At 37.6% G+C, this 26,707-nt stretch overlaps 14 protein-coding genes across 14 annotated transcripts; 6 read left to right on the top strand and 8 right to left on the bottom strand.

Annotated features, from left to right (window-relative positions):
• Positions 1 to 168: 168 nt before the first annotated feature.
• KIN1 (serine/threonine protein kinase KIN1) lies at positions 169 to 3,369 on the bottom strand (the record flags this gene model as incomplete). Its single annotated transcript, XM_056226888.1, has 1 exon — positions 169 to 3,369. One exon carries the CDS (start codon positions 3,367 to 3,369, stop codon positions 169 to 171), a length of 3,201 nt encoding a protein of 1,066 aa, XP_056081119.1.
• Positions 3,370 to 3,926: 557 nt separating this feature from the next.
• Positions 3,927 to 4,535, bottom strand: DPB4 (DNA polymerase epsilon noncatalytic subunit; the record flags this gene model as incomplete). Its single annotated transcript, XM_056226887.1, has 1 exon — positions 3,927 to 4,535. The coding sequence occupies one exon, from the start codon at positions 4,533 to 4,535 to the stop codon at positions 3,927 to 3,929; it is 609 nt and encodes a 202-aa protein (XP_056081118.1).
• Positions 4,536 to 4,893: 358 nt separating this feature from the next.
• On the top strand, positions 4,894 to 6,558 carry TRM1 (tRNA (guanine26-N2)-dimethyltransferase; the record flags this gene model as incomplete). The annotated part of the gene is made up of 1 exon (XM_056226886.1): positions 4,894 to 6,558. The coding sequence occupies one exon, from the start codon at positions 4,894 to 4,896 to the stop codon at positions 6,556 to 6,558; it is 1,665 nt and encodes a 554-aa protein (XP_056081117.1).
• Positions 6,559 to 6,825: 267 nt separating this feature from the next.
• Positions 6,826 to 7,026, bottom strand: COX26 (Cox26p; the record flags this gene model as incomplete). The annotated part of the gene is made up of 1 exon (XM_056226885.1): positions 6,826 to 7,026. One exon carries the CDS (start codon positions 7,024 to 7,026, stop codon positions 6,826 to 6,828), a length of 201 nt encoding a protein of 66 aa, XP_056081116.1.
• Positions 7,027 to 7,522: 496 nt separating this feature from the next.
• Positions 7,523 to 9,820, bottom strand: VBA4 (Vba4p; the record flags this gene model as incomplete). The annotated part of the gene is made up of 1 exon (XM_056226884.1): positions 7,523 to 9,820. The coding sequence occupies one exon, from the start codon at positions 9,818 to 9,820 to the stop codon at positions 7,523 to 7,525; it is 2,298 nt and encodes a 765-aa protein (XP_056081115.1).
• Positions 9,821 to 10,219: 399 nt separating this feature from the next.
• APC4 (anaphase promoting complex subunit 4) lies at positions 10,220 to 12,166 on the bottom strand (the record flags this gene model as incomplete). The annotated part of the gene is made up of 1 exon (XM_056226883.1): positions 10,220 to 12,166. One exon carries the CDS (start codon positions 12,164 to 12,166, stop codon positions 10,220 to 10,222), a length of 1,947 nt encoding a protein of 648 aa, XP_056081114.1.
• A 210-nt stretch (positions 12,167 to 12,376) lies between these two features.
• TMA64 (Tma64p) lies at positions 12,377 to 14,074 on the top strand (the record flags this gene model as incomplete). The annotated part of the gene is made up of 1 exon (XM_056226882.1): positions 12,377 to 14,074. One exon carries the CDS (start codon positions 12,377 to 12,379, stop codon positions 14,072 to 14,074), a length of 1,698 nt encoding a protein of 565 aa, XP_056081113.1.
• Positions 14,075 to 14,414: 340 nt separating this feature from the next.
• Positions 14,415 to 15,272, top strand: MRPL1 (mitochondrial 54S ribosomal protein uL1m; the record flags this gene model as incomplete). The annotated part of the gene is made up of 1 exon (XM_056226880.1): positions 14,415 to 15,272. One exon carries the CDS (start codon positions 14,415 to 14,417, stop codon positions 15,270 to 15,272), a length of 858 nt encoding a protein of 285 aa, XP_056081112.1.
• A 235-nt stretch (positions 15,273 to 15,507) lies between these two features.
• Positions 15,508 to 15,825, bottom strand: MRX14 (mitochondrial 54S ribosomal protein bL34m; the record flags this gene model as incomplete). The annotated part of the gene is made up of 1 exon (XM_056226879.1): positions 15,508 to 15,825. One exon carries the CDS (start codon positions 15,823 to 15,825, stop codon positions 15,508 to 15,510), a length of 318 nt encoding a protein of 105 aa, XP_056081111.1.
• A 561-nt stretch (positions 15,826 to 16,386) lies between these two features.
• Positions 16,387 to 17,502, top strand: PDS1 (securin; the record flags this gene model as incomplete). Its single annotated transcript, XM_056226878.1, has 1 exon — positions 16,387 to 17,502. One exon carries the CDS (start codon positions 16,387 to 16,389, stop codon positions 17,500 to 17,502), a length of 1,116 nt encoding a protein of 371 aa, XP_056081110.1.
• Positions 17,503 to 18,216: 714 nt separating this feature from the next.
• On the top strand, positions 18,217 to 19,740 carry ALT2 (alanine transaminase ALT2; the record flags this gene model as incomplete). Its single annotated transcript, XM_056226877.1, has 1 exon — positions 18,217 to 19,740. The coding sequence occupies one exon, from the start codon at positions 18,217 to 18,219 to the stop codon at positions 19,738 to 19,740; it is 1,524 nt and encodes a 507-aa protein (XP_056081109.1).
• Positions 19,741 to 20,152: 412 nt separating this feature from the next.
• Positions 20,153 to 21,883, bottom strand: FOB1 (replication fork barrier binding protein FOB1; the record flags this gene model as incomplete). The annotated part of the gene is made up of 1 exon (XM_056226876.1): positions 20,153 to 21,883. One exon carries the CDS (start codon positions 21,881 to 21,883, stop codon positions 20,153 to 20,155), a length of 1,731 nt encoding a protein of 576 aa, XP_056081108.1.
• Positions 21,884 to 22,333: 450 nt separating this feature from the next.
• On the top strand, positions 22,334 to 24,448 carry SMKI04G3290 (putative phosphotransferase; the record flags this gene model as incomplete). Its single annotated transcript, XM_056226875.1, has 1 exon — positions 22,334 to 24,448. The coding sequence occupies one exon, from the start codon at positions 22,334 to 22,336 to the stop codon at positions 24,446 to 24,448; it is 2,115 nt and encodes a 704-aa protein (XP_056081107.1).
• Positions 24,449 to 24,606: 158 nt separating this feature from the next.
• On the bottom strand, positions 24,607 to 26,703 carry TRS85 (Trs85p; the record flags this gene model as incomplete). Its single annotated transcript, XM_056226874.1, has 1 exon — positions 24,607 to 26,703. One exon carries the CDS (start codon positions 26,701 to 26,703, stop codon positions 24,607 to 24,609), a length of 2,097 nt encoding a protein of 698 aa, XP_056081106.1.
• Between the last annotated feature and the right edge of the window lie 4 nt (positions 26,704 to 26,707).

Raw genomic sequence — 26,707 nt, 5'->3', positions numbered from 1 at the left:
AAGAGACAAAAGTATAAACTATTGGATATCTACTTAGGTCCATTCTATTATTTTTTATCACAAAAAGAATAGAAAGAATCTATGCGAATATATAAACTTCTATCGAAAGGATACTCTTTTTCAAGAATATCAGAAAATGTAAGCCGTAGTTCTCAAAAAATATATCGCCTATAAGTTTAGTTCTTTTAATATACTAGAAGCCAGTTCTTTATACATCCAAGTGTTCCCAGAAATTTTCTTAAAATGCACACCGGCTAAACCAACAATACGTACCTTGACAATATGGATTTCAAATTTGATGGGTTCTTTCTCTCTTGTCGCCATGCTTTCGCTTTCATCACTTTGTTGGCGAATATTCTCCAATGAAGTTCCGGAGTGCTTATCGTCTGTATAGGTCTCAGTAATAGATGACTTCCTTTGGTGAGTAGAATTAGTCGTTAAAGGAGAGGAGGGTGAATATTTATTAGATCCTTGACGCCTGACAGAGCCATGATATGAAACCGGCATGATGGACCTTGGAGTCTCTTCTCTCTTTGCTTCCGCATTACTAGAGAAAAACCTTTGTATACAAATGAACCCACCCTTAACTTCCTTGAAATCTATATGCATTTTTTTCAGTACAAACATGATTTTGTATCTGACAATTGGTAAAGGCTTCGATGAGGTTGTTTGGACAGAAAAGAAACCTTTCAAAAATAAGGAACGAGGAAAATCAATCGACGGCATTGAACCTGCAGGAGCTTTCGAAGCCTCTTGTAAAATCTGTTCATCCGTCAGTTCCTTTTCTATTGAAGGAGAAGTTATGTGCACGTTCATGGAATGTACACTGGTGCTATCATTTGTATGCGAAGTAATATTTCCTAAACTATCAGACTTATTGTCGTCGCTAGACTCCAAGAATCCAGTATCTATGAGCTCCTGCTGAGGATAGGCAGAGGTAGGCACTGGGGGCCTCATGTATTTTAGCGATTCACGGCGAGCGTGACCAACAGATTTAGCCCTTGCACTTGGGTGTAGTTTTCGACCTTTTGCAACGTTGAGTGGTGGTAAAGGGTGATTCTCGTCATCGTCGCTTCCTTCAAATTTTTGCACAGCATAATTCTCCCGTTCACTTCCTTTCTCAACTTCATTATCCTGTTTGTTAATATCACGCAATTTCATAACGTCTTCCTCCATTTGCTTTTCTCTTTGCTTCTCTAGCATATTTTCTGCATTGACAGGTAGTGCCGGGAAATCTCCCTTATTGCTACTTTTGCTATCATTACTCTTAACAGGCTCAGTGATAGAAATATAATTTGAATCGTAATTTGGCTTAGAAAAACCTGGAACAAAATCCGAAACAGCACGTGAATGTGTCTTTTGTACGGGCTTATTGAAACTATTATTACTATTGACGGATGGTTGTTCAATAGTCTTTTTACGGCGTTGAGATAACTTTCTAAATATATTCCCAAATTTCGCTTTTTCTGAAGATTCACTTGTATTCGAAGGTACTCTGAATTGCTGATAATCATTTCCCTGAGGAGTTGGTGATAGGGCATATTCCACTTCATGGTGTTGATTATCAGAACTTTTCCTACTCGTCGGTGACGTATGAGCTTGTTCTGGCATTGCTAATTTTGGTGGAATCATCACATGTAAGACAGGTTCTGCATTATTAACATTTTTTGGAGTCAAAGGTGTAGCTGTATCTTTCCTAGGTGGTGTTGGGTGCGTAGCTTCTGGCTCTGATTTTATAACAGTTTTATTAACCTTGATATCGTTTTGTTTTGAATTTTCCGGTATCTGAGAAAACTTTTCTGTATTCTCATAACTCTGTCGCTGTTGTTGATTCTGGGCTTTTGCGTGCTTTCTGTTGAGCATTTCAGAGGTCAAATAGTATATGGAAATCATTGGATGGTACGCCCTTGTTGGATCTTCAAAACTTTCCGTTATATTAGGAACACTTTCATTGTCACTGGATTCTGCCCTGGCCTTTGCTACTAAAGTCCAGTATTGTCTAGAAAGAAGAACGTAAGTAGGATCTGAGATTATACTGACCAAAACACTTCTTGTTTCTTCCACATCATCAATGAATTCCAAACGGTACATCTCTTTCAAGACATTCGTATTAAGCGTCTCGATAGTCAGTGGAACTCTTTTCGGCAAGTAAGAAGGAGGGGGAGCATTAAAGCCTCTCACCATCCAATGGTGCTCTACAACTTGTTTGAGTGTCGCTCTTCTTTTTGGATCTACCACCAACATTTTAGATAGCAGTGATATTACCTCGATAGATAAATGTTGAGGATATTCAACCTTACCTTGCTTAATCTTTTCATGCAAAACGCTCGAATTTTCGTCATCAAATGGAACTTTCCCGCATACCAAAACAAATAAAACTACACCAAATGACCAGACATCTACTTCAGGTCCTGTATAAGGATGAGCTTTCAATAATTCAGGCGCAGCAAAGTATAAAGACCCACAGAAAGTGTGCAGTTGCTTTCTAGAATCATAAAGATTGGACAACCCAAAATCAATTATTTTGATTTCGCTAGAATCTGAAATCATGATGTTTTCTATTTTCAGATCCCTGTGAACGATATTATTAGCATGTAAATACATTAAGGCACTTGCAATGCCTCTAGCAAACTTTCTTGCTTGGTGTTCTCGTATCGATCCATGTTGGATGATATAATCTAACAGTTGACCACCTGAAACGTATTCAAACAACATATAGAAATGGTTCGACAAAGTGCACATTTCAAAAAGCCTACATATATGCGGATGATACAAGACTTGACCCAAAGATGCTTCCCGAATAGTTCTTTTATCCCTAGATATCTCCTTTTCCAATTTTTTCTGTCTTTCCAGCACATCTTGTTCATTTTTCGGTGGAGGCAACATCTGTTCCTTGTGCAAAAAAGCCTTTGTAGCTCGGTTTACAATTTTTACCGCACATACCTCATTAGTATAGCGATGCTTTGCCAGTTTTACCTTACCCATAGAACCTGCGCCCACTGTTTCGACAAACTCCCAATCTCCCAATGATTTTCTATGGAATTGCTTAGGCATACCCTGAGAAGAAGGAACTCGACTTTGGCTAGTGGTATTTGACTTTGATGAGTTTTCTCTAGGTCTACTTTCAAGTACTGATTGTCTCTCCTTTTGCTCTGCTTGATAAGAATTACCATTGTTTAAATTCTTGATATCTGCTGGTGGCATTAAAGGTATATGCTGCTGCTGTTGTGGACTCTTCCCCATCATCCTCAGCGTTGCAGGTGCCATAGTGCTTGGTTGTGTGTGTACACTATTACTTTCACTATTGTCATCATTCTGTTGGTTACGTTTGCCCATTGAGAAGGCCGTATTCACGTGATAATCGTCCATATTGTACTGTTTCTAATTACAAATTTGATATGATCAATGTTATTATTAATTTGAAGAAAAAAAAAGATCGTAATAAACTGTCCCTGACAAAAAAAGTTTAAGAAAAATATTGTGATAGCTTAAAATCTCTAGTATATTTAGTTGCTCTACGCAAAACGAAAATATTCAAATTTACTAATCAATAGTTGGAAAATGAAAGGCAGATAGGGTAGGGGGGGGGGGGGGGTAAAGGAGGCAATTGGATTACGTTAACTAATCTAGGTTACCGTATAGCCTTCGTATAGTGTAGTGTACCTCTGCAAATTTTTGAAATCAAAGAGTAGTTCTGGCTAGATCCTTTTAGTGTAGTATCTGGCTATTCTACTTTCTTAATACTATGGTTTCTTCTTCAAGTCTCATTAATATTCACTTCCTGTCCCCTTTCTTTCCTTCGGCAATTTACACCGCAGCGGGTTCCCCGGCTTACAATTAACGATGATGCATGAAGCTTATGTTATATATGGTGGTGTAAATAAAGGGCAAGCTACACAAAATAATTGTGCTAGTCGTGGTAAGCACTAGGGGATAGATTCCACAGACGTCTGCTCAGAGTTTCGTACTGTAGTGTCCACGTCTTGGTCGTCCATTTTCTGTTTCTTTTCAGAAGTCTCTTCCACACCCTTTGAGATCTCACCTTGTTCTTCTATTTCATCACGCTCTTTAATCTGTTGCACAGGCATGATCTCCGTACCTCCACCGATGTCAATATCACCATCAGCATCTACTTCACCGCTATCTAATGTTTCCTTTTTTCTTAGTTCAACGGCAGCTTGGTATTCATCTAGTTTATCTCTAACTGCGGTCTTCAATGCTGATTGTCCTATATGGTCCAAAGCATTCAAAACATCATCTACACTGCAGCTTTTTTTATCTTGGCTTTTAGCGATTTCTCTCGCAAACAAGAGCAAGTGGTTAACAAACACGGTAGCACCACGCTGTAACGCTAATGACGCGTCTTTATTTATCAGTAGTTTCTTCCCACTTTGCTGTGGCACCTCACGAGCCAAATTTACGATAGCGCTTCTAGGAAATAACAGATCCTGGATCGTTATGTTTTCTTGTTCTTTAATGTAAGAGGTGGTGGGGTAATTCCCTTGCGCATCCTTTCTCCAGCCTTTTGGTGGCATAGTGTATAAGTATATGATCTATTGTAGTGGATGGTCAAACGCGCACTTCCTTCTAGAAGAATCCGAACGGGAAATACTTCTGTTCCAATCAAATGCTTTCTACGATTACAGGCTCTTCTGCTGTTGTCTCATTTCCACAGTAGTAGGAAGCAAATCTGAATTTATTATTATCATAGTTTAAACAGTGTTCGTGTAAAGAGATATAGTTATATGTTTTTTTTTCTCTTCCAAGTTGACATTACAATGCTCATCGCAAGGTTACAGATCTTCAGCAGTCATTAGTTAATATATTCCTATAAATAATTTGTTCATGAGAAGTTCCTTCAGAATACGCTTAAAGCGGACAGTCTCATACGGAATGTTGAAAGCAGCTATCTCCAAAATTAAAGCGAATTTTACCGCGTATGGTGCACCAAGAATCAACATTGATGATTTCAATATAGTTAAAGAGGGCAAGGCAGAAATTCTTTTTCCTAGAAAGGAAACAGTTTTTTATAATCCCATCCAACAGTTCAACAGGGACTTAAGCGTTACATGTATCAAGGCGTGGGATAACTTGTACGGTGAGGACTGTGGACAAAAGAGAAAAAGTAAGAAAGGTAAGAAGAAAAGATGTGCGGAAAATAACGATGATTCCTCCAAACGTCAAAAAACCGAGAATGGATCACCAAAGGAAACAGTTGAAAACTTTAACAAAAAGGAACCTTACATAAATATTTTGGAAGCTTTGTCAGCCACTGGGCTAAGAGCCATTAGATATGCTCATGAAATTCCTCATGTCAGAGAAGTTATCGCAAATGATTTGCTTCCAGACGCTGTCGAATCTATAAAAAGAAATGTTGAGTATAATAATGTTGAAAACATTGTCAAACCAAATCTCGATGATGCTAACGTCTTAATGTACCGTAATAAAGCCACAAATAACAAATTTCACGTTATCGACTTGGATCCTTATGGTACGGTCACCCCTTTTGTGGATGCTGCCATACAGAATATTGAAGAGGGTGGGTTAATGCTAGTAACTTGCACCGATTTATCCGTCTTGGCTGGTAATGGATACCCAGAAAAGTGTTTTGCCTTATATGGTGGTGTCAATATGGTTTCTCACGAGTCCACTCACGAAAGTGCCCTAAGATTGGTGTTAAATTTACTAAAGCAAACTGCTGCAAAATACAAGAAAACTGTGGAGCCACTTTTGTCATTGAGCATCGACTTTTACGTCAGAGTTTTCATTAAAGTCAGAACTAGTCCAATTGAAGTCAAGAACCTCATGTCTAACACTATGACTACTTATCATTGTTCTCGTTGTGGATCATATCACAACCAACCTCTAGGCAGGATTTCCCAACGTGAAGGTAAGAAAAACAAGACATTCACTAAATACTCAGTAGCGCAAGGTCCACCGGTAGATACCAAATGTAAGTTTTGCGAAGGAACATATCATCTTGCTGGTCCAATGTATGCGGGTCCTCTGCATAATAAAGAGTTCATTGAGGAAGTATTGAGAATCAATAAAGAAGAGCATCGTGACAAAGATGATACCTATGGAACACGTAAAAGGATTGAAGGTATGCTATCCCTAGCTAAAAATGAATTATCAGATGCCCCGTTTTATTTCAGTCCCAATCATATCGCGTCGGTGATAAAATTGCAGGTGCCTCCCTTGAAAAAGGTAGTTGCAGGGCTAGGTTCCCTAGGCTACGAATGTTCATTAACGCATGCTCAACCATCGTCACTAAAGACCAACGCTCCTTGGGATGCAATTTGGTACGTGATGGAAAAGTGTGATGACGAGAAGAAGGACTTAAGTAAGATGAATCCGAATACTACTGGCTATAAAATCTTATCGACCATGCCAAAATGGTTGAATGATGATGTCAAATCAGAATACGAATCAAAATTGTCATTCGCATCGAATGAACAAAGCGGTAGTATTGAAAAACTAAGAAAACTAAAAATTGTGAGATATCAAGAGAACCCTACGAAAAATTGGGGCCCAAAAGCCCGTCCCAATACTTCATAAATATGTTAATTACAGAATGCTGTTTTTTCACTTGTGGTATGAGTGCTCTGCTTAATCGAGGAAAACCGTATGTATGTGTAAGATAAATAGTAAAAATCATATCTGAAATTAAAGAAATATAAACCAGTATATTTTCCGTATCATAATTATTTGTTGTCGCAATTTCTGGGAATAAAATAAATAAAGTATAACATCTAGTATCAAACTAAATTTGTTATGCTTACAGCGTTTAACTCATTTGGCAAAACGTTATATTTTACACCAACCTCAATCTTTTCTTGCCTTACTAAAAAAGTATACAGCACTAGGCCAACCTAAACAAATACTTAAGGTAGCACTCCATTGAAATACTTCTGGAATGAGTCTTCTACCTTCCGTGATTACCCAGGATTCACCTACTCTACCACCCGTGTATCTCTTGATAGGGGCAGCGCGAGCAGAAGACCTCAAAACTTCACTGAAAAACATGTTGCGTATCTAATGTTAAAAGAATTTTGTAAATATTAATGATATGATGGTGATTATGAAATGGTAAAAACCAAAAGAATTGAAAAACGAAAGCAGAGATGGAAATACTTCTATTCAAGAAAAATGTATGAACGAACAATAACAGACTTTTATATCAAGTAGTAATTAGTTGGGGGTACATTTACTCCAGGCATATCGGTTAGAGGGGCTTCCGCTTGCTGCGTTTTCAGCAAGTAAGAATCAAGCTATTCTGCCCATTCATATCACGGATGCGATATCCCCTTGTTCAGTCTGCTATTCTTCCCCGCGTCACACGATCATTTTTCAGATCCCGCCTTTGTGCGGTCACCGCGATGATTTAAGTTTCCTGCATCTTTATCTGAGCGACAAAACTATTATCGGGTTTAAGAAGAATAGAAGAAAAACTGTATTATTTTTATTTCACGTATACATCTTATCTACTACTTTGTGATAAGGATAGACTATCCAAAAAATGTCAATGAATTCTGTTGAAGAAGAATAGTGTGACGACTGTAATCGTAAAAAAAAGGGCAGAGAGCTTAAATACGTTCCTACATGCTTGTAAGTAGCACTCAATCAAAGTTCGAAATATAAACTTAGGCGCCGATTTATGTACCCAATTTGAAGATTGCGTGGCATGTTTGATAATTTTAAAGAGGTCCTTCTTTAAATAGCCTTGCTTGCTAAACTTCATCACTTCCTCATTCATAGTTCTTACTAAGGTCTTATGAAAAACATAACCTGCCGAGGAAACGCCGATTGTTCCCCCCATAGCAGCAAAACAATAAGCGATGGAACCACTAATCGGTGACTTTCTTTGTACGTGGTATTCATGATAAAGTGTTGACAGCAAGGTCAATATCATAGAAGAACCCAGTAAAGGTAGAGACAAACATGTGTATTGCTTCCATACTGATAGACTTAAGTTCATTCCCATGAGCGCCACATATAGTAACAAAGTGACTCCGCTCAATACAAATTTAAACAGATAATTCTGCCTTTCTGAATTCCAAAAATAACAAACGCTAAAATATCCTACTACAATGGAAAAAAAGAAAGGGAGCAATCTTTCCGCAATTTCTAAGGTGTCTAAATTCAAAACAATCATGAAATATGTTGTACCGAAAGGAATGATGCACATCAGTGCTGCAAAGCAGAAAAATATTCCCATCATTGTCCATATTAAATGCTTATCTCCTTGTAGTGACAAGGAAAAAACGGAGTTCATACGCACATCACTCTTTTCTATCACGAAAAATAGAACGCCACAAATGATGATTACAGAGAATATTATTTCTTGAATCATCGTACTATGCTCTAGTCTTGTTGAATCTAGCGAAGTCGCTTGAACGAAACAAAGTAGGAATAATGCAAGCGTCAAAATTTCGTATAAATCAGGACTCCATAGTACTTTTTTAAATCTTTTCTGTAATGTAGTTGTTGGACCTTCATGATGTATAGTATTTTTGACAGAATATATATCTGCCAGCATAATTGAGGCATTCACAAGGCAAAAGGGGACAGGAATTAGGAAGGCGTTTTTCCATCCACTACCATGTGACGAGTCAAAGAAGCTTACCAAAAATGGCCCAACTGCTACACCTAGGGAAAATACTGTCATAGAAGTACTCAAAGGGTACTGATTCTCGTTCTTTTGAGAAAAACGATTCATTATAGTACTCTTGAGCGCTATGAGCGAACCACTTCCGAATCCTGTAACAGAACGGGCAAGGATAAACGTCCAGAAATGAATAGAGCTCCAAGATAAATAACTGCCAAGGATAAAACTGAATTGAGCTACACACAACAACAGTTTTACACCAGATACTAAAGATAGTTTCAAAAACATCAGTTGCCCAATAGCATTACCCAATAGGTACACTGAGATGACCAAAGATAATCTCCATAATTCATGAAACTCAGAAGCAATTTTGGAAGCAATTACTAGGATTATAGAACTGTCCATTGCAATAAAGAATAAATAAGTACACATGCAGGAAGAAAATATCCGTTTTCTTGTCAGATCATGTACAAGCTCATCAGAAGATGAATTTGCGACATAAGTAGGATTTGCTCCACTCTCCACATCTTCGATTGTCCGTGATATAGAACCATATCCATATGGGTCCATTTGAGCTCTACCCCCCGGAACTTCAGGTGGTGATGCCGCCATGGACAAGATTTGTCCAGTGGGAATCTGACTACTTGGCTGAACAATAGGCATATTGTCACCTCTTTCAAGCGAGTTTGTAGAGGACGCTGGCAGCTCATGCTCACTCATCGGAGTATTATTGCTGGTGATGCTTTGCAATGGGGAAATCGACCTATCAGTAAAATCTGTCATAGAGCTCTGTAAAGGTAACTTTATGCCTGGTTCATCTTGCGAAAGGGACTTAGGATAGTCATGATCCGTCTTATTCCCAGATTTTCTTTCCGCACAATCAGCCTCAGTTTGATGCGAGTCATCATTTTTCGAACTATGAAGAGGATGCGTATTGATGGTATCAACATCAGGGACTTTTGAAACTTTTTCCTCCTTCTGTCCACCGTGAGTGGATAATAATGGGACATTTTCGTTAATCTCTTCACTTTCATCGTTAATCTCTTCACTTTTATCGTTTTCTAGTTGAACTAGATCTAAATGTTCTGAGCATACAGCCTTTTGTTGAACTTCTTTTTTCAAATTTTGCACACTTTCTTTCAAATTTCGCTGCCTGTTCTTTAATTTAGCAAACTCACGCAGTTTCTTACGCTGTCTATCTTTCTTCCCCATCTCTGGTTGATTTATGTCAATTACTTTGAAAAAAGTAAAAAAGAAATCGAAAGTAGCAAAACCTGAGGAAACTAATACTTCTGTTATTAAATGTAGTACACCAGCTGCCTTATCTCAAGATAACCAGAAAAAGGTGTGAAAGCAATGCAAAAAAAAAAAAGAACTTGACACAATTGACTCCATTTTGAGATTGCGGGTCCTTGCAATTTTTTTCTCAGTACCCAGAGACGGGTGCCAGCTTCTTCAAAACGCGCCAGATAGAAATAAAAAGAATGTTAACAGAAGAAGAAATAATACTTTGCTATATATGTTTACATTCAAATTTTTATTGTTATTGACGACCATGATATCAATGGTATGAAAGAGAAATGCTCACCATCTACTCAGTGCTTCATAAAATCATTTTCCTTTCGGAAACACTAAGGAGGCACTTCTTCCGTCCACGGATATCTTCGCAGTGCATGCTATGAAATCTTCACTTTTTTCATTGTACGTGATGTAGGTGGGGATAGTTATTGCGCCGTCATCTTCCCCATTTTCGTCATCACCTTCCTTATATTCGACATTATGTTCACAGTCATAGTTACCGTCTGAGAGTTCAATTTCCCGAATTAAATTTGGGACCTTTTTTAGCACAAATCTTGCACCGCTAAAACTATAGAACTCGAAAAGCTCTGGAATCTTTATCGACGATTCTCTCGATATAACATCCAAATTATCATCCTTCAGGGTACCTATATATAGTTTCTCTATGCTTCCCTCCGAAGGAGCTTCTTGAGTATGCTTTTGTTCCGTTACCTGAATGAGGTAAAGTATGTAATTGTGCTTCGGTAATTTTACAGCATCAAATACATATATTTGCGAAGACGGATATTCTTTTGAATAGACGTCTGTCCTCGATTCCACCAGAATATGCTGTTGGATATGAGAATTTACATTACTCTCTGCGATCTCTTTTTCCATGTCAGACATGCTATTGATTAGATCTCTATAGAGCTTCATATTGAGAACCGGGCTAGTTTCTGCACCCCTGTTAGATATGTTGTGAAAGTAGGTTAGTAAATCATACCCAAAGTAAGGATCGTCTTCAAACTGAACTTTGAGTTTATAATCTTCGTCCAGCACTTCATGAATTCTATCGTTAAGCCATATAAAGAACGTTTCAAAAAGTGTTTCATCCTTCCCCAAGTCTACTATTGATTTTAATGTAATAGTTAACAATTCTTGCGAATTTTTTAAAAGAGTATCAACAGCTGTCAAATCTGACGAATCGTTAAACTTATTCTGTATGGAGAAAGCTTCTAATATACCCCTTAATTTCTCCACAAAAATAATGATCCTTTCACAGGCAGGCACAAATATCAAAGTCAGAATCTGAGTAGTTTTTTGATAAGCTTCACAACCTAAACACTTCCATCTCTTGAAGTTTTTCTCACCTACAGAATTGCATAACCAGTCCTCTAAGTCACATGAAACTTCCCCGAGTAAAAACAGACATTCTAGCTCTGATATTAACTTATCGTATCCGTAAGCTTCATCACATAATCTATTGACAAATTCCAAATAGGGTGTTACAAGCTCCCGATTGATGAACTCAATATGATTAAGTAAGTAACCTATAAGCTCTTTTATTGCCATTATATACTTTAGTATGTTCATCGATGGTTCACTCCGTAATAATGGTCCTAAATTTAAAGTTCGTACAGTTCCATCGTCGTAAAAGCAGTGGTAAAAGCCATCTTGTATTTTGACAATCGATTTTACAAACCTCTCGTTCTCATCAGCGCCCACTGGCACAAATATAGCGTAGTCACCATTAAAAAAAACAGTTATTTTATCGTGTCCTTCGTTGAATATTATGTGAATGTCTAGTTTTTCATTGTTTTCCGGTTCATCCTCGTCTGGACCTCTCCATAAGCTATTCGGTGGAGTATAAGGGACAATGTTAATTCTTTTGGAATCCTTCACATATCTTATTAGTTTTGGTAAATAATCAATAATATTGTACGCCAAATTTCCATTACCTGATTCGGATTCTAAAGGAATTCGGTCCCATGTACCTTTGGATATCTTTGTACTCGGTATTCTCAAAAATGAAACCAGTCGGCCATCTTTGAAAATGTCATGGATTCTGATCGTTCCATCCTTAAAGAAAATGGACAAAAACTTACCAGTGACCGTGTCCCAATTGTAATTTGCCACTAAATTTATATTTCTTATGGGAATTGCTGCAAGTCTAGCGTGATCTGAGACCCTATTAATAGCAAGGCCTTTTGCCGTTCTTGTAGCAAATATTGGGAAGCGTGGATTATAGTCAATAAAATAATCATTACCGGGAGGTGGCATTTCGTTTATAATTGCTTAAACGTCTTTAACAAATACATAAGTTCCAAGTTTTGATAAGTAGTATTGAACACATTCTGTACTTATTTTTGTAGTGCTTGATAAACTAGGGCGCTACGGAAAACAAAAATGCAAGCATACAAAATCGTGAAATAGAAACATTAGAGATTAAACTAATGCATTAACCTCCTGAATGACGAAATAAGTTTAAGTATGTTTAAGAAGGAACCGCACATAAAAGCTTTGAGTAATTTGAAAAACTCCGAAAGAAAGAAGTTACTTCAAACTTGTATAAAACAAACGAACAATGAGGAATATACTTTCCCCACCTCCATTATAAAGCAAACGAACTTCGGTGGCCAGAAGAGTGTTGGAACAGTATACACAGATGAAAACAATATACCTATATTATTCAAGGAGAAACATTGTGAACAACTATATCCAACTGTATATTCTTGCTGGAAAAATCCTTCACTATTGCCTATCGTTTTAACACATGGATTCGTTATAGAAGAGCATTTATTCAACGGTGCTAACTTGATGATTTCCGGTTCGATTCCGCCTTTTGATTCTCGTTGCAATGTAGGTACTCTCTGTGGTGTGGCTGGTAAGCAATCACCAAAAGTTGTTTTAGCCATAGGTGTTGTTGAACTGGACCTACCGTCATATGATAGAGTAATCGGCGAAACAGGCGTTGCCGTAAAAGTCATACATCACTTTAATGATGGCCTCTTTAAAGCTTTCAAAGTAAAGTTAGAACCTCCTGTTGTTCTCAACACTGAATCGGAGGATGAAAACATCAACAGCAAACAAACTGAGACTCCAGAACAAGTGAAGTCTGCTGACAAGTCACAGGAAAGTATTAAGAAAACGGCTCCTGATTTAGAGGAAGTTGCTGAAGTTTTAGATCACTTGACAGTGTCAGATGTAGATTATTTCATTACAAGAGCATTATATTATAGCTTAACTCAAGATAAAGGTTTAATATTGCCCATTTCTGCCTCTAAATTTATCTCAAACCACATTATGCGTAATTTGCCTCCTATTGATCACAATGAAGTCAATGTAAAGAAATCTTCATGGAAAAAGAGCGCAAAATTTTTGAAACACTTTGAGAAAGAAGGCATCTTGAAATTGAAAGGGAAAGGAGATGACTTAACCATTGTGGGTAAAAATACGGACAAGGATGAGTTAAAGAACTTTGTGCCATACAAGCTTGGTTGTAGTAGTCCCTCAAAAGGAAGTGGCGAGAATGCAACTTCAAAGGATAGAACATCTGGAATGATGCATTCTCTGACACTATACAAACCATTCAGTCTTGCCAAAGATCTTTTGAGGGAGGCCAAATTAGGCTGCGACACATATTATACCTCCCAAGATGTCAGAAACGCAGTTTCTGAGTATATTTCTGTCAAGAACCTAGCGGATAAGAAGGATAAAAGAAAAGTTGTTATGGACGATTTATTATTCAATATGGTCAATAAAAAGAAGAAAACACCGGACACTACACGTATCATTGCTAGATCTGAAATTTTGCAGCCTTTGCTAAGCAATAATTTTACCGAATTTTACCAAATATTCAGAAACGATGATACACTTTTATTTAGAGTACCAATGAAGGGTTGTCCTCCACGTATCAAAATTGTAACTGAAATGAAAATCGGTAGAAAAGTTATCACTAAAGTTAGCAATTTTGAAGTATTTCATATTGATCCAGAATTGCTTGCTGCAGATTTAAGAAAGATTTGCAGTGGGTCAACAACGATAGGTGAATCACAAACGTTTAAAAGCGCTGAGGTACAGGTTCAAGGTCCACATGGTCAGTTTATCATAGATTATCTCAACAAGTCAGGCATCCCCAGCAAATGGATAGATTTCGAGAATAAACTAAAAAAAAAAAAAAGTAAGTAGACTCGAAATATTATAAATGTATAAGTATTTAAAAATGCTCTATATTAGAGCGTCTAAAACTTCTCTACTCGGTCTAAAATTTTACATGGTGCTGTGTGTAGTGTTCTTAAATTTGTGGACGTGTTATAGAAAAAAGAGAAATGTTACCAAAAGGGAGGAGAATATACTTGCAAAATCAGTTCACTTGGATAATTTTTTAGTTACTTTTATAATAAAAGTAGCGGCGAATTTCCTTTCTGAGCGAAAGAAGAAAACGTTCGAAAAACCAGAGTACTTGTAAAAGTTACTTGAAATAAAGGGAATCTGAAGAAAGTGGTACAATAGTTAGTCACCAAGCAAGATGCTATCTGTAGTAGCAATCCCAAAGATATGTATTGCAAGTTCTACGAGAAGGTGCCTCTCGCACACTGCGAAAAAACTATATGCAGAAGAATATAAACCGACAGCTATGTCCTCCAATGCACCTTCACTGACAAAAGACCAGGCCAAGAAGAGAGAGTTGAAAAGATTAGCACAACGAAAGGCCGAAGCAAAGAGGCCTGCAGCGACAAACCCATTGTACATGCCCGTTACTATGGCACTAAGATATCTGCGTGCAGCAGAAGTGGGTAGACCGCAATCTCAACAAACTATTAATTTGACTACACTGGTAGTGGGCGAAAGGGGTACAGCACCTTTGTCTGGCAGTGTCACGTTTCCTAAACCTTTAAGATATATTAAAGTTGCTGCCTTCACTAACGATGAGAATAAGTTGGAGGAGCTTCGCAAGAAGTACCCAAATCATTTGATTGGTGGAGCAGATCTTGTCGCCAGAATTAAAAGTGGTGAGATTCCTGTTGATTTTGACAAGGCTTTTGCTACACCAGATATTGTTCCAACTTTACAATCACAGGTTGCCAGGATACTTGGTCCTCGTGGGGTTCTACCTTCCCTAAAGAAAGGTACTGTGAGTGATGATATAAACTCCCTCTTGGAGGAAAGTTTAGGCTCTATGCCTTTTAGACAAAGGGGGAACTCCATCAGTCTTGGGGTTGGAAAATGTTATTTCTCTGATCGAGAAATATTGCAAAATATTATATCCGCAAGGTCAGCATTTAAAGCAGCTGTTAATAACCAAAAATCAAAGAAACCTAATTTATTGAGTAAAACCACATTATCAAGTACACACGGTCCAGGTATTGTAATTGATTTCGCCTAGTTGGTAATTTTCCTTTGTTTTTTGGACTCTTAGTTATATATATATATATATATGTATATAATGGCGCATATTCTGTCCTTTTATATACAATCATGTACATACGAAATAACCGTCTTTCAAAGTAGACTATATTAACTGTGTCTTCTTATTTTCGAACAATAGTAAAGGCATATGTTGCATAATCATTAGATATCTATGTACAAGACATTTTCAAAAATTTTCACCGTGTGTGAATTTAATGTGATAAAAACCACCTACCTTTAAGCTTTCTCCTCTTCAATATCTTAGAACCCTGTTTGCTCTTTGCTCTCGCTAAGAACCCAAATGTTCTTTTCCGTTTCAGCGTACTAGGTTGATAGGTGTTACCCCTAGACTTCCATCTCCTTTGATCAATGAAGCCAAATCCAAATGTAGTTAATGACATAGTCTTCAATGGTGAACTATTCATAATCATGCTGGTTTGCGGACGTAACACAGTTAGGGCGGAGAAAGAAGAAATGGAAGAAATCATTCTTCTCGACTGAAGTTGGTATAGCCTTGCAAATAGGGTCATTCCTGCTTGCAAAATTACTGCCGTTTAGAATTGACTCTCCCGAAAGGTTGCCCTTTTAGTTGTCCCATATGCTATCCCTCTCAGCTTCAATTGAAAAATTGTCTTTCTATTTCTTTAGGGTTTTTAATCACGTGATCAAGGGCTTCGCATAACTTCTCGGATATTCCGTACTTGTATACATGAATATATATATATATTCTTTTAAGAACCTATAGTTTGCTACTTATGAGTACATTCAATTCGATTCACGGATAGAATAGTGCTATGGGACTGAAGGTGTGCATGCCTTACTACCTTTTCTTTTGCGATACATCTATTTCCTAACATGAGCATTCCTTCTTATATCTCACACAAAGATCGAAAACGCGTCAAAAATTGTATGCGAAATCGAGAAGAAAAACAAACAAAATATTCAAAACAAAACAAACAAAACGAAATCAATGAAGCTTAAGTCTATTGCCAACGAAGGGGAAGAAACAGTTGCTAGCGCTTTTTTTCATTAACATACTATTTTATTTCACGGTCTGGTTTTAGATTAACTGCTAGATAATAAGCTCAAGGATGCCGGCTAACGAAGATAAGGAGAACAATATCGTATATTCAGGAAATGGAAGTTCCAATCTCAATTTCCCACAAACACCGGCTCATCTACTGAAAAGATCACACTCTAATGTGTTAAAGCCGCCAACGAGATTGGACCAACTTAAAAAAGACGTCAACAGCAACAATTGCAACGCCTTAAAGTACATACAGGGAGGAAAAGAGGTATCACCCACAAAAAGGTTACATACTCATGCGCAACAACAAGGGAGGTTGCCTCTGGCAGCAAAGGACAACAACAGGGCTAAAAGTTTTATCTTCATTCCTGAAAATTCAAATCAGAGTAAAGATGCGGACATTATACCGCAACAACAAAATACGTTATCTATACGCAAGAACGACCAGCTCAGAAAGCTTTCGCAGATCTCTCGGAATCGTAATAGGGTAAATCATAGCGATTTGTTGAACAACACAAGAAAATTACAGAAGTACGGTTCTGTTCTTGGTTATAATGCTTTACCGAAGATGAAAAGTTTGGTTCTAAAGGATTTGGTGGATCCAGGTAAAAATGAAGAGAGCTCGGATGATGATGACGGTAGTGAGGGGTCTGAGAATAAACTCAGTAAGAAACTCCAAAATGCACTTCTACAACAGCATTCCTCTGACGATGAACATGAATTTAGTGGTGACATTGGGTTATTCAATAATCAAGGCGGCCTGCAACAACTCATAAAGAACTCCGTGCAAAATGAATCGAAATCTAAAAGTGATAACGCTGATGGTTACGAAATTGAAATAGCACCACAGAGACTGGACCCACTTCCATATGTGCCAGATGGCTATTCACCCTTTCGACAAGAAGATATTCAAAAGCTGAAATCGTTCAACTCACCATATGAACTTGATTTGGAAGACGATGGTGGTAGCACCGATAAAGTTGATTTGCTTCCACTAGAGGCAATCAACGAAGAAAGCGAGCAAGATGAGATTGTGCATATAGCTGGTGATCGAGAAGAAGGGACACCATTACCGTTATTATCTAAGAACCTAAGGAAAATCACCGCAATTCCAACCATAGAATCACTATGTAACGGTGAGGGACTCGACCCTGAAGAATTAGAAGACTTGATCACTTAGAGCCAGTGCTCACTCACACATACATAACATATGTACACGTATATATAGATACTATACAATATACAGTTTCTGGCTATATCTTGTTCTCGCCGCCGGGATTTAAACCGCGGCCTCACCCATACCTCTACTGCTGCTATTGTTTAATACACTTTAAATAGCCTTACTCTGAGGTTGTAAAGGGTCCAAATAGGGATCATACTCAACTTTATTGTGTTTAAAATTGTCCTGAGGACTATCACTCTCTCAATAACTTCAGTTGCTTCTCTTTGGGTTGTGGAACTTCCTTGTCATAATTACTTCACTAAACCTAAGAGAAAATTTTGCCATATTTTTTCTTCTATTTCTTTGACAGAAAAAAATCTGGAAAATTTGGAGTCTTGGTACCATTTTTTATAGAGCGACTCGCATATTGAACTGGCTCATGGTTTTTAAACAAATCATTGCATCCCTCCGGTTTTATTAATCACTTATAGAAATCTGTATAATTTCTAAGCTACCAAGAAAGTTTGCGGTAACCGTTATTACTTGCTGTTAACTACCATATTTTCTGTCCTTTTCTTGAGTGAATATTTCTGCTCATTTAGTTAATACCCCAATATTTCCTCTCACCTCTTCCCGAGATAACTACAGAGAAGTAATAGATAAGAATAAAGGGAAAAGACGCCACAGTATTTTTGAATTTGTGAGTTCGTAAGCACGCAATAGCAAGAGCACATGGCGATGACACACCAGCAGGATTTGAAGAGTGTGTTCACTACTAAAGACTTAAATTTTAAACCTGCTGCAAAGATTACGAAAAAGGATCTGAATGCAGGTGTCACTAAGGCAGAATATGCTGTAAGGGGTGCCATTCCGACTAGAGCGGATGAGCTGAAAGAAGAACTTAAAAGAAAACCAGGAGTTTTGCCCTTCGATGATATTATCAATGCAAACATTGGTAATCCGCAACAACTGGACCAGAAACCTTTGACTTTTACCAGACAAGTTTTGTCCATATTGGAGTACCCGGAAATTTTACGAGTAGGACCTGATAAATTAGCGTCTTTGAACTTGTTCCGCAAAGATGCCTTAGGAAGAGCTGAGCACCTATTGGAAGATATTGGAGGTTCTATAGGAGCCTATTCACATTCACAAGGTGTACCAGGAATAAGGCAATCAGTGGCGGAGTTTATTACGAAAAGAGATGATGGTGAACCTGCCGCCCCAGAGAATATTTATTTAACCACTGGTGCCTCTTCTGCGGCCACTTCTCTGTTATCTTTATTGTGCAAAGACGTTCAAACGGGTCTACTAATCCCGATTCCCCAATATCCCCTTTACACAGCTTCCGCATCACTCTTTAATGCACAAGTACTTCCATACTACTTAGATGAAGGGTCGAACTGGTCTACAAAAAGTGACGAAATTGAAAAAGTCGTTAAGGATGCTTTAGAAAAGGGGATCAAGCCATCTGTGTTGATTGTTATTAACCCAGGTAATCCTACTGGTGCTGTTCTTTCAGAAGACACTATTGCAAAGATCTGCCTGATTGCTGCAAAGTATGGCATTGCGATCATTTCAGATGAGGTATATCAGGAAAACGTTTTTAACGGTGTAAAGTTCCATTCGATGAAAAAAGTGCTAAGAAAATTGCAACGTCTTTATCCAGGAAAATTTGATAACGTTCAGTTGGCCTCCTTGCATTCCATTTCTAAAGGGTTCATGGGTGAGTGTGGCCAAAGAGGTGGCTACATGGAAGTTGTAGGATTCTCTAAAGATATAAGAGATGCTCTTTTTAAACTCATGTCTATATCTATTTGTTCCGTTGTCACAGGACAAGCTGTAGTTGATCTAATGGTCAAACCTCCTCAACCTGGAGACGAATCATATGACCAGGATCATAGCGAAAGGATGAAGATTTTTCATGAAATGTACACAAGAGCCACCTTGTTGCACGAAACCTTTAATGAACTTGAAGGTATTGAGTGTCAAAAACCTCAAGGGGCGATGTATCTTTTTCCAAGACTTGTTTTACCTGAAAAAGCTCTCCGTGAAAGCGAACGTCTAGGCATTGAACCTGATGAGTTTTATTGCACATCTTTACTAGAATCTACAGGTATTTGTACTGTACCAGGGTCTGGGTTTGGACAGCAGCCTGGTACGTATCATGTACGAACAACATTTTTGGCCCCAGGAACTCAATGGATTCAAGACTGGAAACATTTTCATCAGGATTTCTTCAACAAGTACCGTGATTGAGAGTAAAAAATTAATTAAAATGGCTCTATCTGTGTTGCATATGTGAATGGGGGCAAAGCCTAAAATTGTAATTATATATATGCATCATTCTTTTGTGAAAAAAAGAGAAGTAAGTATATATTGTCATTAATATATTATTGTTATGATAGCAATCCCTCATAGCATTTTTTTTGCATTTTTTTTTATAAATGCTGCTGATAGTCCAAAAGACCATTCTACAGGGAAGGTTCGTTCTTATTTAAATTGATACGTATACATATAAGTGATTTTCAACCATGTACATCAGATACCTAATAGTATACAAAAAAAGCATCCGACCTCTTTTTGTTTGATGATATTTATATAATAAGTGCTTCTTCTTTCTTTTTTTTTAGCAATGGTTAATCTTCCTTTAATTACATTTTAGATAGTGTTACAATTCCATTGACATACCAAAGTCTCTTGTTACATCCCCATGATTCTGCTGATCTAACTTTTGCCTTTTGGTCGACGGTGATTCCATAGTTTGAAAATAAGACGTCTCTGGTTTTGCTATTTCTAAACTTTGATCTACTTCTGGCTCTGTTTGCGGCGTAGCATCTGCATCTTTTTGATGCTTTTTTTCAAGCTCTCCTATTTCTTGCCTCGTGTTTTCATTGAGTTGTGCAACCCCACTGGCTGAACCTATTCGTTCCTCCTCATCAATACGAGTATTCTTTTCTTCGGGGGTTAGAGTGCTAGGTCCAAATTCGCCCTCTGATGATTCATGAGCCAAATCATCGTATTCGTCTATGTAATTTTGTTCAGTTAAATCGAATTGTTTTTGTACCTCTTCTTCAAAGTTATCATTGTCTACATCATTATTATGAGAGCTTCCATTATTATAACTGTTGTCTGCTTTATTTGCTAGCGCAAAGGTATTCACATCTTCCAGATATATAAGACCTTTCCCGCCTGCCGTCTTGAACATGTTACGGGAATATGTGTTTTCTATAACCCTTTCTCTCTTAGTCTCAAATTTGGCATTGTGTCCCGGAATTTCACTAAGTAATACCTGCGCAGGTTTACGCTTTGTTCTCTTGTTTCTTCTTCGATTAAACCTGTAAGGGCCATATCTTAAGCATTTACCCCAATCGGCTAAACATTCTTCTTTATAGCTATTTAAAGCATAGTGAATACACAGTATACCACCTGTATGGAATCTTGCCGAACTTTTTAAGCCTAAGCCAATACGAAGACCGTATTTCGATGCTATTTCTTCACAAATATCATAAAGATCATCTTTATCTAGGGTGCTTGATGTGACAAAAATTGGAACTCTAGCGAAAGATAGGAAAAGCGAAGAAATGACAGGGATTAGATGTTTAAATTTTGTACTCTTTAGTGGTAATAACCACATAAAACTTGAACGATAGTCTCTGCACAATAATACATATGAGTATTTCCCTTCAATGGTTTCTCCACTAAAAGGTTCAAATACCTCAATATGAATCCTTTCCATTGGTAGTAATTTGTCATACATGTCAGGACGTTTATATTCTTTCAATGGCTTAATCTTCCCTTTTTTATTGCATTTTGAACAAAATTGCTGGACCCAATCGATGATAGCATGGCTAATATTGGCAAAATAAGAAAATAAAAAAGAGTGTAGTGTTTTACCTCTAAGGTGCTTATTTATTAAGTGCGTTGCCATTACCATGTCGTAAATATGGTTCGGTTCACAGTATATTTTATCGTTATTTCGTCCATCTCTGACGTTTCCCTCATCATCAACATAATATTGTCTCTGTAGGAACAGCAACTTATTTTCTGCCACTACACCATCGTATTTATCGCTGATTTGTTGAAGAGTATCTGCAGTTAGAGATTTTGTTTTTATTAGTTCGTATATTTTTTGGGTGAGTTGTCTTGTCAAAGATTCAAGGAAAATCGGTGTTTCTCTTTCACCCCTTTCCAATAATTCTAAGTTTAAATAAGAGTCAACGTATTCAGTATACGATTCCCCCATAGAGGGAAGTATCAGTAGACGATCCTTCGAAGAATCTCTTGATTCTCTAGATGATGTTGCTTTTCTCCCTTGCGAAGGTGCTTTCCTCGTAGCAGATTCCGATGGTAACGAATCATCATCATCAAACAACACGCCATTATAACGCGGTTTCGTCATTTTTCTGTCCTCAAAACGCACTCGTGGAAATAGCTCTTCCAGAAGACTTTATTTATCGTAGTTAAACTATATTCATGCGATGAGGAATCATTTTGTAATTTTTTTTCAGTATATCGCGAAAAAGTGAAAAAGATTAGTGCTTTCGTGTAAATAATTCTGTCTGACGGTTTTGTATTGAAAACAGTGGTAAAAAACCTCGTCTTGTTGCCCTAGTGTGTATATAAAGTCTTTCACAGAAGATCAGTGACAATTTTTTGGCATGGCAAAGAAATAGTAAGGGACATGAAGAAACCAGTACCTGTTTTAGTGAAAGCTAGTGACTAGTATTAATCAATCAGAAAAATTGCACACCCAGACAGCTGAGCACAATGAAAAGGTGTAAACGAGACAATAAATATATTCCTATAGTATATTACTAAGTGTACGTGAAGGTAAGGAAACCGAAACAGTATGCAAGATAAAATATGGCAGTCAACAACATTTCCGTCACAAAGAACATCTGATTCTCGCATATCTCAGCATGAATCTGAAACGAAATTCTATGTTGGTGTGGATGTCGGAACAGGCTCTACAAGGGCATGCATTATAGACAAATCCGGTAATATTTTATCTCTGGCAGAAAAGCCCATAAAGAGAGAGGAATTATTATCTAATTTTATCACACAATCTTCTAGAGAAATCTGGAACGCTGTTTGTTATTGTGTTAGGAAGGTTATTCAAGAAGCAGGTGTTGATCCTGCAAGAATTCATGGAATAGGGTTTGATGCGACTTGTTCCTTAGTGGTCGTATCAGCTACTGATTTCAAAGAGATTGCAGTTGGTCCAGATTTCACCAACAATGACCAGAATATTATACTGTGGATGGATCATAGAGCAATGAAAGAGACTGAAGAAATTAACTTTTCTGGAAATACATGTTTGAAATATGTGGGAGGTCAAATGTCTGTCGAAATGGAAATTCCCAAAATCAAATGGTTAAAAAACAACTTAGAATCTGGAATTTTTCAGGATTGTAAATTTTTTGATCTTCCAGATTACCTAACCTTCAGAGCCACAGGTAAAGAGAACAGATCGTTTTCTTCTGTCGTTTGTAAGCAAGGATTTCTACCAGAGGGTGTCGAAGGTTCTAATTTGGGGTGGTCTAAGCAATTTTTAGATTCGATTGGTCTCTCAGAGCTAACTGATAATGATTTTGAAAAACTGGGTGGATCTTTAAGGAATCAGAAAAACTTCTTGAGTGCAGGTGAATGTATTGGTCCGTTGGACGGAAAAGCTGCTCGTCAATTGGGCCTGACAGAGTACTGCGTAGTTAGTTCGGGAATTATTGATGCATATGCAGGATGGGTTGGAACAGTAGCCGCTAAGCCAGAATCAGAAATAAAAGGTCTCACTGAAAACGAAGATTATAAACATGATTTTAACGGCGCAATTGGCAGACTGGCAGCTGTTGCCGGTACATCTACATGCCATATTTTGTTATCAAAAAGTTCTATTTTTGTTCATGGCATTTGGGGCCCCTATAGAGATGTTCTTGCAAGAGGTTTTTGGGCAGCAGAAGGTGGCCAAAGCTGCACAGGGGTTCTTTTGGATCATGTGATAACTACACATCCAGCATTTTCTAAGTTATCTCAACTGGCGGACGCAGCCAATGTGTCAAAATTTGAATACTTGAACTCAGTGCTTGAAAACCTAGTTGAAAAACGTAAAGAGAGGTCTGTTATTTTCTTAGCCAAGCATCTTTTTTTTTATGGTGATTATCGCGGTAATCGCTCACCTATAGCAGATCCAAATATGCGTGCTTGCATCATAGGACAATCTATGGATAACTCGATTGATGATTTAGCTGTTATTTATTTGGGAGCCTGCGAGTTCATATCACAGCAGACCAGGCAAATCATTGAGGTAATGTTGAAAAGTGGGCATGCAATCAATGCAGTTTTCATGTCGGGTGGGCAGTGTCGAAATGGTTTACTAATGAGATTGTTGGCTGATTGCACTGGTCTGCCAATAGTGATTCCGCGATACATTGACGGAGCAGTTGTATTTGGTTCTGCCTTACTCGGAGCTGCAGCAAGTAAGGTATTTGATCTTAACAAAAGAAGAAGGGTTATCAAAAGTAAAAAATCTTCTTTAGTACAAACAGAATTTCTCGAAGGTTTATATCCATCGATACAAAACTTGCCATTGGAAAATCACTCAACAAATGTTGTTGCGTCCTATAAGTTAGCATGTTCAAATTTAAATGCTCCTGCCAGAACAAGTAGTGATCTCTTCCCGATCTCTAAGGAACAACCAGCTGACATGATCTCTGACAAAAGTAGCAAGGGCATTTCATTGGACAAAGGACGAGAGAATCTGGAGGAGGAAAGAGACATAGATAAAAATATTCTATGGAAAGTTATGCAAGAGCTAACAGGTAATGCAAAAGTAATCTGTCCCAATACAAAAACTCATCCGGATAGAATTCTTTTAGATACGAAGTATCAAATTTTTCTTGACATGGTTGAAACTCAAAGAAACTATAGACGTATGGTAGATAAAGTAGAAGAGACCTTTAGTAGGTGAAAAAAAGTAAACATGCAAAAAATAAGAAGTCCTTGAAAGAAACTAACGATCTATGGTAGTTGTATCTGCGGAAAATTTGAAAGAAAATTTCTGAAAAAAAAAACTCTATAAGATTCGTACATATATTTTATACTTAGAATATGACTTTCTATAAAAAATCATCCAATAAAACTAACGCTTGTCATTGTAGGATTCTTTTCGGTGGGACTCGGTGCAGAATTTAAATCCTTTAAATTGAGTTGATTATGCAACTTACTTAAAATCAAACCGTCACCATTTAGAAATTTGATATCCGAATAGATGCTTTCGATATCTTTTAAGCACCAGGAAACCTGTCTCCATTGTTTTTGTTCTGCCCATTTCCTAGCCGCTATTAACCTAAAAAAAGCCGCTTTGCGTTTCCTTGTTAATCCCTCCGATAATATGTCATCGTCTGTGAAATGATCTGTGGAGTTTCCGTCGCCACCTCGGAGGTCTTCAGTGTCCCTAATGCCCTTTTTCATCGCACCAACTCTATGTTTGATTCTAGGGTCAACTCTCAAACTATAGCAGTCACTAAGTCTCTCCCAAATCATAATTTGGCAGCAGGGCCCCAATTTGCATTCATCGAGAATTGTTTCCAAATATTGAATAGCGTAGGGTGTAGATGTCCATTTATCGCTTAAGGATAAAAATAATTCGGATGCCAAAATCATACAACGTGTCTCATATGAACGCACTGGTTCTACAGTATTTGAAGACGATGATTTTTCGCTTTTACTGCGCTGTATTTTGGAGCAGTTTTCGTATGTGGCTAGAGCTTTTTCGATGAGTGGATTTATATCATTTTTGATCATCTTCACTGTGACTATCCTCTGTGCACCCATCAGTAATGATACTGCACACCATTCGATGCAAGAAGCCAGATATTTGGGGAAAGCATCTAGATCATCCATAAGTGACTCATAAGTAGAATAAGCAGTTTTAAAGTCGGATAGCATCATAGACCAATCTGCTAATTTCCTCATCAAGAATTCAGAAGATGAAGATGCAAAATATTCATTACCTTGGTTATCACTCGTTAGAGAATTGTGATGATGATTGCCATTGCTAGGATTTTTATTCATGAACTTTTTGAAAAATTTTGCACCGTTAAATAGCGACTTTCTTGGTTGTAAGATCGTCTCTTCCCAGAACGAAACTTTTCTCTTCATGAATGGTATCATCAAATCATAAACGAGATAATCAAGCATATCATAGATGGAATTTATCAAAGGTAAAGAAAGAGATGTTTGAGTTGGAGCTTGAAGAAAAAAAAGAATTTCTTCAAGTGATGACATGACTGGTTGATGTAACTGTATGGCAGAGTTATTGGCTTCAATGAAAGAATCTTTCCAAAGGGATAATAAAACACTCTCGACAAACAACTGTTTTTTTAGCTTCTTTGCCAAAGCTTGGCATTTTTCGAATTCTTCTTGGGATTCATCGTTATAGCAGAGTAAGAAAACTGGAAGCATTTCGTTTGTATTCATGAAAAGAGGAAAGTTTTCGGTATTATGATTTAGATTCTTGAAGTTGACTAACAGATCTCTTGCATCCTCATACACTTCCCCATTTGATATATCTAAAGCAATTAAGGAAAGAATAGGATGGTTAAACGTTTCATATGGTGATAAGTTATTAGTGGAAGAAATTGCTAGCGAAAAAAAACTATGGTAAATCGACTTCTTAAGGAGGTCATGGGGTACCATTTCATCAGTATTATCCGCAACCAACTTCAAGTAATTATCCAAGAACACCTCCAAGGAATGGTAATTAAACAGCATATCGTTCGTGTCTCTGGTTTCAATCAGATCGTCTAACGGTCTTGTAAATCTGATATACTGGGACTGGGTCGAATCCCTTTGAAAAAGACTATTCGACCTGCTGCGGCTCCCTTTCTTTGGTAAATTAGGAACTTCTAAATTCTTACTTTTGGAAAACGATTCCATTGAGGCGTTTGTATCACCTACCTGATGTTCATCTTGTCCAACTTTTACTTCGTTTGCTTGATCTCTATCGGAAACACAACCACCAAAAAATCGTAGCAGCATATAGAGAGAATCAACTTTGTACGCTTCTTGAATGTGTTTGTCGAATAGTGGAGTTGAAGTTACTGTTATCACGGGAGCTATAGCATTAGAAACTATCCTTTTCGCAATCTCTGGAGGCACTGTTTCTTTACTATTATCCAAATGGAAAAGGAGATTCATATAATGCTCGTAAGAAAAAACCATTATT

Source organism: Saccharomyces mikatae (assembly GCF_947241705.1).
Source record: "Saccharomyces mikatae IFO 1815 strain IFO1815 genome assembly, chromosome: 4".
Taxonomy (NCBI): Eukaryota; Fungi; Ascomycota; class Saccharomycetes; order Saccharomycetales; family Saccharomycetaceae; genus Saccharomyces; species Saccharomyces mikatae.
The sequence above is the reverse complement of the archived record's forward strand: the minus strand, read 5'-3'. Positions and strand labels throughout refer to the sequence as shown.